General features: G+C 40.5%; 1 protein-coding gene across 1 annotated transcript in view; it reads right to left on the bottom strand.

Annotated features, from left to right (window-relative positions):
• TEK (TEK receptor tyrosine kinase) overlaps window positions 1–7,214 on the bottom strand; it is a 39,410-nt gene extending 32,196 nt beyond the window's left edge. Inside the window, exon 1 of the mRNA XM_075136348.1 lies at window positions 6,999–7,214. Within this exon, the coding sequence (XP_074992449.1) occupies window positions 6,999–7,050 (52 nt within the window). The 5' untranslated portion in view covers window positions 7,051–7,214. The remainder of the gene's footprint in view (window positions 1–6,998) is intronic.
• Between the last annotated feature and the right edge of the window lie 4,840 nt (window positions 7,215–12,054).

Raw genomic sequence — 12,054 nt, 5'->3', positions numbered from 1 at the left:
TTTCTTATTGTGTCTTTTTTTGTAGTTACGGGTTCAGCTGTACCCTCCTCAATTGTATTTTTCTGTATAAAAACACACACCAGATTAAAATAATTTAACTAATCTATTTAGGAATACAAACGGCAATCATAGAAACAATTTTGCTGAAAAAGTATAGCATTTCATTAATTCTTAGTGAAGTACTGAATAAAGTACATTTTTTTTTTTTTTAATTAACTAATTAGCCAATTTGGAAGATAATCAATCAGGATGGAAATAATGCAAGTGAAATACGAAGAAGTTAACAGAATAGAGACCCAATCCCCATGTCTCCTCTCCCTTGAAAAAAAAAAGGAGAAGAAATAGAGTACTTGTTACTTAACATTAAAGCTAGTTAGAAACTAACCCAAAACATTAGCTGTTTGGGGATATTTTTCATATGTGCACTCAAAATTTCTCTTATCAATCATGGTTATTTTTTGTGATTCTCTAAAAAAGTAAATAATTTGGGGGGGATTTGAAATAACATATTCATTTTATGGGCTCAGTTGTCTCCTGGTGTCCTGGAAACTTCATCTGGGATGCAAAGATAGCAGCAGCTCAGGTAATTTCTCCCAGTGAGTCAAGTTCTCCTCTGACAGCTCAGTCCTCCACAGGAAAACAAGGCTGAAGTTATTACCCAAACAGATTAAGATTCTCTGCCACACGGCAGCAGCAGCAGGGTGAAAAAAGAGAGAGACAGAAGTGCTGCTGAAAAACAGCTCATAAATGAGCAAAAAGTCAGGTTTTCCAATAAAACCTTTCTTGTTGTCCATGTAAAGAATCTTACTGCTTGTATCTTACGTGAGCTACTGGGCAGCTGTGGGATGGCTCACAGCTAAAGAATACTGAGACCTCTTGCCCTTAGAAATAGGGCATTATTTATGGAGGGAAGGTATTATGAAACTAATAAGAGACAAAAAATTAGTGACAGAACATCACTTTGCTACTTAGTAGTAGTGGGAAGACCACAGCACAAGTGTGAAAAACAAAGTAGTCTGTCAAAGCTACCAGGGCTAATCGTTTCTTATGGGCCCTTGGGTACATCTGGAGCAGCTGAAGGCAATGCAGCTGGTTACTTGTAAAACAGAGTGAAATTGTTTTCTCTACATTTCAGTTGTTTCACAACCCATCAAAGCAATCTTTTAAGATGAAAAAGCTAGAAAAGACACACTGGTGCAGCTTGGTTGGGGGTTTCCCAGTAAGGGTGCCTAAATGTGTGTGTGTAAGTAACCAAAATGTTGAAAGCCGCTTTCTCATGACTCCTCCTTAGGCCTGGTTGACCATAAGCAAGAAAGCGGAAAGCAACATACCAGGAAAGTACTTGCAAGCAAGAATAAATATGTCTATAACAAGGGTGGTCCTTGTAAGTTGCATTATGAAGCTACTATCTATACTGTATGTTGTTTGTGTGCATATGCCAAGCTGAAGTATGCAAACTAACATAGGTAATCAACTAGTCTTCATAGGATATATTCATAGGATATATCAAAGGATATATCCAGATTAACTGTCTGGAAGTGTCTGTGAGCGCTGGCTGCTCGACGGACATACTCTAATACATTCTTGCCTGTACAGTAGTGTACCCTCACTTTGCCACTTAGTGATTTTTCTGAGCAGAGTAGTGGGAGATGTTTCTGGTGCTAAGCACACTATGTGACTAGCGAGGCTAAGGTCTCTGACCAGTGGCAGGTCTGGGATGAACAGCCATAAAATAATACGAGAGAAAATCATCAGCATGATCAGAAGTGCAGATGGAACTGCCTTGTCAGGAGAGACTTGTTACACTCTGAAGGGGAAATTAACCAAGCCGCTTCATTAGACAGGCTGACACAATGCAAAAAGTAAATAAATACCGGGCAAGCAAAATACTGACCTTGAAGCAAAAGTTTACATATATTACCCTTGAATGCAGAAATGTCATTTGTGAACCTGTCTTTCAAAAATCCTTTCAGAACTTAGTAAATGCCTAATGTCGTCACACCCTAAAAGTGCTTGCATTTCCTAGTGATGGATTACAAAATGAATTTTAATGGGGTTTTTTATTTCTTTATGATATGACCCTTGTTTAACATTATTAGTGCATGTTATTAGTTTGGGTGTTAGTTGGAGAACAGTTATCAAATCTGTACCCTAAAAAACAGTTACCATCTTAAACCCCTTACAGGAAAGTCTCCAGTTCAGACACGGGCTGGTTCTTTGCTGTGTGTCTCCACTGAAAACGCAGTGGAACAGCATCCTAAATGAGATCTTGCCACTAGCATGGGGTAGATACTGTCTTTGGAGGACAGTCCTTCATTGCAATTTCTCTAAGATTTTCATCCCTGCAGTCCCAGATAGATCTTGCATCACGTTGGGAGCTGACCATGGAACCATACATCTATCTCACACAAGTGGTAGGTGCATACATTTTTTGTTCGTTTCTTCTGTGCCTACCCAACACCCTCCACAACACAATGACTTCTCAGTCTTCCACGGAAAGCTGAACAGGGTTTTTGTGTGTTTAAGAGACAGATCTGGGCCAAGCAGGCTCAAGTCTACGTGACTGACACAGAGCAGGTTTCCAACCCACGTAATTCTCATTGTGGGCACATGAAGCACCAAATCCACATCTTCCCTGCCCTAAAGCCGGCTTGCTCAGCTGCAGTCGGTCTCTTTGACTTCTGTACTCCCTCTTGTCCACCTAAAGCTTTCCAGATTGAAATTCTTGTGGGTATCAGACCATCTCTGCAAAATATTACAACTTCATTTTTTTTCCCCAAAATGAAATTTCAGCAAAAAGGTAATCCATCCAACCAGCTTAATTATGACTAAATACCCAAACAATCTAGTGTGTGTGTGTATATATATATATGAAATCTGTATCTAAAACAATAGCATATGTTAACACTTGTGAATGTAGTGTGATTTCATTTCACCCTTTTAGATTTGATTCCTCCGGGTCTGATGCAATGCCTCTTCACTCCTGACTAATCCCAGCTGCTGAAATGGCCTTTGGGAATACAGGCTTCCTGAGAGCTACTCTACCTCTCACTAGGTCTGAACCAGGCACACACCAAAAGCAAACTCTAAAGCTAAAAAATAAAAGAACTGGAGGGAATCAGCCCACTTTTGTAATTCCAATTAGGGTAGGTGCACAGAGCTGCCTGCACAGTCTGAAGCTGTTGGTTTTGGCTTCCAGCTGCAGAGTCAGGCAGCAATGAATTAGGTCACAGCTGGAACTTTTTTCTTTGCAAATATACATCCAGCAATGTAACTAAAAGAGAACAGCTCTCTTTCTCCCATAAAACAGATCCATCGATTTTCTAGTCATGATCGTCCTAACAGAACTGTGCAGAAATACCAACATTCAGCAGGTCAGAGATTCAACCAGTGATTCCTGTGGCAGACCCATCATTTCTGGGTTAGATGAAGGCTACATCTCAAGAAGAGTCTAAATTCTGTGTAAATTTCAGACTCATGAAAAAGGCACCAGAACACCGTTCCCTCTGGGTAAATAACCTAAGTGTGGCAGGCAGATGCAATTGCTGGGTCTCACAAATCAAATACACTTCGGGAACAAGGGATGAAGTCTCTTTTTAAATTTCTTTTGCAATTTATATTAATAGTTTAATAATTTAGATGTCTGAAAGGTTATGTGTCAGTCTAATGTCTAGTCAGCATAGTTTTGAAATACCTGAGACTGAAAGCTCAAACATGGTTTGTGTCCACTCCTTTGGCTGTGGGAGGCTCGAAACCCCAGCATTGCAGCTGTAGGACAGGCTGTTTGAAGTTCAGGTGCCATTTTGGTCTGACAACAGCATATTTGAAGATACTCACAGAGGCCTAGTCTCTAATTATGGGAAGAATGACATTCCTGTTCACTGTCACAGGCATGTATTAACCAGAGGTTAATACAGATTTTCTTTAGGTTAAGTTAAGCTTCACAAGGGAAAAACAAGTCTTGAAACAGAATTATTAGAACTTTCTGGTCTAACTAAAAATTATGATTTCTTGTAATTTTGAAGAGCCTACAGCATCATAATGGTGCTTATGTGTCTGGTAATGTATGTTAAAGGCTGCATAACTTTCTAAATATGTAAATGAGTCACATAATAATGATTATATATATGATTTATGTTTTTTTTATAACACCTACTGATCCCAAAGAAAACGCAGCCATCAACAAGGATGATAGAGAGCTACCACTGAACACCACTGCACTGTTAACTCCACTGTTACCCTTTCTTAAAAGGCTAGTATAACCTTTTGAGTCTTTTACCTTATATGGGTCCAACAGCTAAATCACAAAAAAAAAAAAAATTTCTAGTATTTTTAGAAACCCATTGGATCTAAGATTATTGGTAGAGCAAAGCTATAGCACAGAAGATTCTGTCTGTCTTGGAGAACGGAGACATTTGACAATGTATTTGTTTCCTGCCAGAAACAGTCAAAGAAATGTGCTTGAAACTGATTTTAATTGTTGCTGGTTTCCACAAATATCTTACTGACGGTGGCCATCTTTCTAAAATAAGGCCCACACATGAACGTTTCTGAGAGTTAGCCCACTGTGAGAAGCTGCAAGCAAGTTTCCAAACCATCTGAGGATGTTGTTAAGAGGCAAAAGGCAAGTTCTGACACTCGTTCCTTGCTTTGTCCTCAGCCTCCTGAGGGAACAGGTGAGCCTGCGGCTCTTCTTTGGTGAGGACTTAACAGATAGTACCTAGCCACAGCCTTGGGATTTGAATCCATACTTCAGGATGGATGCCAGGATCATTTTGATTCTACAGAATGTTGACTGGAGTAGAATCAACCAAAAGAAAAACACGTGGTGATGCTCAGTCTAGTTTCAAGAATCCCAACATGATTAAGTTCAATCCCTTGTCGGTTTAATTGAACATTTGCTATGGCAAGCAGGGACCGTATATACAGTGCAAAACTGAGCATTTGTGTATATTTTTAACATTACCTTCCAAATCAGATCTTTAGTTCTAACTGCCAATGGAGTACTGTTATCAAAAAACCAAAAAAGTAAATCAAATGCCGTTTCTCGTAATGGGAGCCAAGCTGACGGTCTTCACCTTGGGAAAGGGTGGAGTGGGCTTTGTGCCTACCCAGCAACACACCCAGAGAAGCCCACGATCATCGGGGAGAAGGTTAAGCCAGTTCACTGTCTGTGCTGAGTGTAAAGCCTCCCCTGCTTGGGGAATGTCAGTCCCGCTTTCCTGAACTCCGCCTGCAGTATCTAGAGGAAAGCGGGCTCGCATTGTCTTCCACCGCTCGCCCCAGGAAACATGATATCATTCTCAAACAAAAGCGGGAAAGCTGACAGATCTATTGAGATGGGTGTGACTACAGCACACACCTCGCTGGTCAGCCCCTGTGGAAAAGGCAGTGACGGGCGGCTCTTCGGGACTGAGCTGTCTGCACTGACCATGTTTATAGCTAATCTCCGCAGCTGACTTCTGTTTTTCCATACTTGTGACTTAGTGAACGTTGCTTGCTTTCTATGTCAATTAGGTATACGTTACCATGTAGAGAAACAGGAGAGACAAAGAAAAAGAGTTGGGGTAACTGAGCTGTCTTTTCTTCTCCATCCACAATGCTTACAGTACCAGATATCTCCTTAAAGTGAGAAGCTGGAAGTGATCCGAGGGCTAAATAGGTTGAATCAATGTGCAGCTAAACAATCAAGACGCTTAAGCCACGAAAGAGGAATTGGTAAACAATATGCAGCCTATTACAGCAATGGCTAGATAAGAATACTTCCAAACATGCATTCAACAGATTTTAAACACATTTTTTTGCCTGCATTAATCTCTAGCTTGTTATAGATGCCAAAAGTAACATCTCAAACTCATTTGTTCGTAATTTCACTTAGCTATTAACATGCTGCTAATCAAGAAGATCTGGAAATTGTAAAGCAAGTTACACGGCAATGAGGACTTCTGCCTTTTCTTGCTACTTTCTGGTTTTCATTGCAGCACAGTCTGCAGTTTTACAGCACATTACCTTTTTTCTGTGAGATGGACTGGAACAACCTATGCACATCTCAATGAAATGGTTAGGAGTGAGTTAAGAGTCTAAGGTTATTGTGTGAGTTGTATTTCTCTTTTACAGAATTCTGCTTGATATGTTACCCAGAAGAAACTGTCTAGAAAATCAAAGTATGGATGGTGAAAGCAATACTCAAACGCTGAGCAACTAAGAATCCAGTGGGAAGAGCACAGGCTTCCTCAGGGCTCTGCTTGCGATAGCTTCAGCAAAGCATCTCTAACATTAATGCTCCAAATACTATAAACTAAATTTGCATTAGTATAATCTTACTGTATACCTTTCTGCAGATGTCTCTTATGACTAACTTCTGACTTGCTGAACTAATGACATTTGCTGGTAATACTGAATCATTCTTTAGCTGTATTTGAAGTGTTATTAATTCGTCTTATATAATGTGCATTTTTCTGCCCTTTTTGTTCTCTGACCTTCATCTAGATTCCAGTTGTGGAATCTTGTCTAAGCACTCGTCTAAAATCAGATACTGAAATACCTAGAAACGTCAACATTTCCTACCACACAGCCAGTTCATAATGTCAGTCACAGATAAAGTCAACATTTAATCTGTATTTAGAGCAGATATTCTTGGGGAAAGACATCAATAGTTTCAAAGTAATGAGCTTTACGAAAAAGTTAATACCATTCGACAGAAGAGAAACCCTGCTGCAATGTACGTATGTGTCAACAAATGACTTCAACAATTAAAAAGAGGTAGCAGTGGATTCTACATGTAGCTAAACCCTCCCCAATAGCTTGGCCACAGTCTTGCCCTCACTCTCTGCAGGAGCGCTGCACAGGGATAAGTGGTCTCACTGAAACAAACACAAGTACTTAATAAAGATAAGTGCTGGAGTAAGGAGCAGGGAGTCATGCGTTTTGTCTGCACATCATGTGAGAAACAAGAAGGGCGTGACGGGTCGACTACAGATATTAAAGCAAAGGCTTACCTGAAATCATCAGGCTGAATCCATAGAGAACTAGGTGTGCTAAAGGGTCCATGCTTTCCAAAATATATCCATCCAGTTCTTACAGTCGCTCATGGAGTATCCTTTTCTCGGGGTAGACGTTTACCGGTTACTCTTCTCCTGCATGGTACGCTGTTTACAACTCACAGGCAAGAAACCGCAGCACTGGAGCAGGCTGGAACAGTCTCATTGCTGTCTGAGTACAGGGAGTTTAAGTTCCTTTTTCCTGTTTCCTTTGTAGATTAGGATGGGAAAGGCAGGATCTTAAAGGCATTTTTGTATCAGCGGGACTGCAGGGCAGCGCAAGTCCCGTCCATCCAGCCATACATCAAAACAGTTATCTGGAGCTGCTGGAGAAGCAGGGGACTGCTGTTGGTCACAGTCAGCAAAATAGGAACAATGATGGCATCCCCCAGCAGGCGGGAGCGCGCGAGTGAAAAGTCCTCCACCTAGGTACAGTAGGTGGAAAGTGTCATCCCCTTCTCAAAGGGCAGCTCTGCTAATTTCTCAGGGTGCTATCATCTTTTCCCTTATTTATTTAATTCACGTGTAAGCTGCTGGCTGCAGCGCATCTCAGCACACAGTAATAAAATTATGAAGTAAACAGTAACAAAGCAACCAGCTGAATCCAGTATAGACCAACGCCAGCCACAATCCAGCAAACTGCTCCATTAGTTCATGTGCTTTACTGGAAACAATTTTTCTCTACGTTTGACAATTGGAAACAGACTGAAAACTTGTTGCAATAATAAATCGCACCCAGAGTTATTATGACTTCAGTGGGATCAAAATGCCACATCATTCAGGGGGGTCTCAAAACTCAGAAGCTAAAACAAAACATGAGGCAAAAATACAAAGAAAACCACAAAAAAATAATGAAATAAATGGGAAAGCAGCACTCAGATATATAAACAGAATTGCAAATAAAGAGCAATCTTATTTACCACTTGACTAAATATAACCCATGACAATGTAGCATTTGAAAGTCCTGTAGTTCTGCCAAGATGCTAACACCCAGAATGACTTTTACAGAAGTATAGAAAAGTGAATGTTCAGCATCACTTTGGAAATGGGGTATGCGTTGATCCTACTTTGATTTAATTTCCTTATGAAGGCCGTTTAGCCTTCGGTTGGTGTAGATGTCACAGAGGAAGTCCTTTACACCCAAGATCTATTGCCGTGTGGACAGTAGGGTGTCACCTTACAGCAGATTTCAATGCATTAATGCAATTACATGCCGACTGCCCCCTCTCCCCGCCCCCGCCCCCGAAAATATAACTGAAAGGCAAACCAAGTAGCAACTTAAATTGAAAATACCCTCTGGGTGGAAAAACACACTGTGAGGTCCAAACGCTACCAAAATTCTATTTTGAGGCTTAAAGGAGGCAGAATATAAGATATTTAGCTGGTCTGGTTCCACACCAAAATACACACATGTATTTCATCCATCTTTGATTTCTGAGAACAGGTTTTTTCTACTGTTAGACATGAAGAGGCAGTGATTATCCATACTCCAGTTGCACATTAGCCTTTTTAAGCCTGCCGGTATAGGACCCTCCAATATCAGAATACTTAGTGTATTACCACATACTAAGTATTATCATAATTCCTATCATCTAGTGGGTAACTCTGTTCTGTTGCTCATTTAACCTACTTCTTACATGGCCTATTCTTAATTTTTTTTCAGTGTCTTTTGATTTGTTGAGGGGTGAGGGGTCAAACAACTTCAGTCCGGGCTGGCGTTCTCCAGATGTTATTGTTTTTTAAGGGTTTTTTAAGCTTTTCACTTAAATCTCACTCCCCAAGGCATAAAAAGGTCACTGAGGAGAAATGCATCATGTCTCCATTTTTAATGCACCTAAATGCAAAGCAATGCATCTGGACTGCTGCTGATACTGATTTTGCAGTATGCATAATTGGCGAGGTCAGTTATTCACTATTTTTTGAAGAATCAGTTTGTGCCTACTGGCCATTTAATCTGCCATGACAAGGTAACTATCTCCAGGATGACAGCGGACAGCCTAGATATGCAATACTCCACACATACATGAAGGTTGCAAAGACTTGCTGAAGCCAGAAAAGAGGAAGTATGTACTGACCCGAGTCAGAATTTGGTTGCGATACCAGCCTCAGCAGGCTCATGTATTTGTTTTGTGTCTCATTATATAATTTCATTTTTGAAGAAATAGAGAATGGCATCTATGATTCAGCAAACATTTAAGTACTTGTTTATGTGTAGTAAGTTTTTAAACTTAGATCTGTTTCTACTTGGAAGGTGTTTAACTGCCACAGTTTGATTATTGCTCCTGCTGAAGTCAAAATTAATCAGGAAGCTTTTGCTAGGCTGTGGAATTTAAAGGATTTCACCATTCTGGCTTATTCTAACTCATATTTAAGTGTCTCCCAGCCCCACCTTCCATATTTTGATCCTTATATTTCATGTTATTAGAATACGAGTCTTCCTAAAAGTAGGTCATATCAATTTTCTATCCTGTGAACTAAAAACTGTATGATCTGATCATCCCTCTGGTTACTAAACAGCACAGAAGTGCAGTAGAATTGCCTGTCCCCTCCACCAAGCAATAACAATACCATAGCAGGATCCCATGCACAAGCCCATCTCTTGCGATTCCATCCTCAGGTTGTGTTGAGGGATCTACAAACAAGAGGATCCTAAATCTCGGCCTGCATTCACAATTACAGAGCAGACAAATTGGAAATAGCCTTCTGGCAAAATCAGATTGCCAGTAAAAGAAACTGGACTAAAAGTGAGGATGGCAGGAAAAGTAAAATACGATACCGAGTTACTCTAGCTTTTGTTGCATGCAGGACTAATAGAGGCTGTTGACTACTGGGCTGGCCAACGAGCATGTCCATGGCACGATCTCAGGTGAGTGTGTAGCTGTATTTGGGCCCCCTAGACTACACCCTTTGTCTTTTCTAAAAGTACTTGGAAAGACTCAGAAGGGCTGTCCAACCCCATGCCATTTCTAAAGTGTTCCCCTCAGGAACATCAGTTTTGGTGGTGGTTATCTGCCGATTAATACATATCAGCACTAACATCTAGCTGAACACCCGTCACAAAGGCATGCATGAGTTTTTAAATTAGTTACAGCAGGGAAACAAATCATCTTTCAACATGTAAATATAGTCCTAGCATTAAACATGGCTTTTCATAACTCTGTTTGCTGAAAGCTAATTTTATGATATGTCGAGTGCCCTGAACTCCTGACACCAGGCTTTCCTCTTTAGATAAGCAGCACGCTTGTCTCAAGGACAATCCATTCATACATGCTGTAGCGCATGGAAATATGTGAGGAGGAAAAAGAAACAATGCCACTCCGCACTTCTTTAATCAGGTAGATGTGTTAGCAGAAAGCACATATCCTCTTGCAGTGTCTGGCTGTATTATGCTTTTTGGAAACAAGCCATTACTTTGGCCTTGACATGATGTTAATATGTGTTAGTAGGAGGCAGTAAAAGAACTTTAGGAATTATTACTCACCGCAATCAGCTAATGTGAAGCAGAGGCTCATAAATGATGGAGTTTAAGCTTCTTTTCTTAAACAGATCCTGTTCTCCCCTACAGAACAGTCTATGCCACTGAGGGCAACCATAGCCCCTAAGCCATCTATTTTGGATCACCTGGAAGTGACAGGTAGCAGCCAGGTGGCCAGTCAGAGGACACGTGCTGTCGCTGGTCTCAGCGGTCAGGATGAGGAGTATCCCTGCGCAACGCAGTGGCAGTGTAGAAACTGGAGGGAGATAAAGGTTTCTGTGGTACATAGTTAAAGATAATTCATACTAACGTGGAAGGGACAGTGTGGAGGAGTGGTGATACTGTAATAGGTAAGGTAGAAAAGGTAATAGCGTCTGTTTTTTGTTGCAGCTCATTCTCTTGACTTGGCAGCTCGTGCTGAGGAGGTGCAGTTACTTCTTGCTTGCAAACATAGCTATGATCAGGTTTTTTGCTCAGCGTTTTTGTTTTCTTCTCAAAAAAGAGCTTCTCTTGGGTTTTCAGGAGACCATAGTCTGGAAAATGGCTGAGCATTGTGCAGTCTACAGAACAGCCTCAGCCAAGGCGAGCTGTCGTTTTCCTTTCTTCCTTGCTAGTGGAATGAAAGGGAATTTACTACAATTAAACACTGGATCTCATGGGAATCTCAGGTTTCTCTCAAGGGGAAAGTTCAGCTCATGAAACAGCACAGGAGTACTTCAGGGCCTCTATCAGTAAAGTCATTGTGAAGGACATCAGGCTGTTTGACTAAGGTCTCTACTCTGGAAACTTTTGCTTTGTGAGTCACTTGTATTTTGCTGAAATAGGTTTTATGTAGATTTTAGAATTGTCAGCAGAAGGACAAAAAAATAATTTTTGTTTCCCAATTCTTTGCTGACAAAAGGGACTGAGACTATTTTAAAAAATGCTTGGAGAAAGAAAGTGTGAGAAGTGAAGAGCCAACAAGAGCCACTGATGATGTCAAACACGTATATGAAGTCACATGAGTGAGAAGTAAGCAAGCTAGTTATATCCCACTTAGTGTGTATAAAAAAGGACAAAACCGCATCCTTGTTGTCATTGCTTTTTGAGCCCATTGTTTTCCTACTTTAGAGCATGTCTGCCCTGTTTTTTAAAAGATCTAATAAACATTCTGATCATGTGCTAAATTAATCCCAAATCAAGCTTTTGTTTCTCTGCCAAGATTGGGTCAGATTCTGGGAGCACAAACATAAGTGATGTTAATACTCCTGCTCTCCCAAAGTCAAAAGAAGTCTGGAGATGAATGAGATTCTCCAGCCTGAAGGAAGCATCATCCAACAGGAGGTAAGCAGAGCTCATACAGAAGCTACAGAGTTCACAATTTTTCTCCGCTGTTCTATTACTGCTTTTCTACTTAATTTTTCTACAATACGTTTTGAAGGACGGATGAGTCTGTGTGTTTATGTTTAATGGTAACAATGGTATATCCAAATGTTTTTAAGATATTAACATTAAATCACCCCAAGTAATGCACAGCAATAAAATATGACTGCTTAAAGT

Source organism: Calonectris borealis, chromosome Z (assembly GCF_964195595.1).
Source record: "Calonectris borealis chromosome Z, bCalBor7.hap1.2, whole genome shotgun sequence".
In the NCBI taxonomy this organism is placed as follows: domain Eukaryota; kingdom Metazoa; phylum Chordata; class Aves; order Procellariiformes; family Procellariidae; genus Calonectris; species Calonectris borealis.
This window is presented reverse-complemented; position numbering and strand designations above follow the sequence as displayed.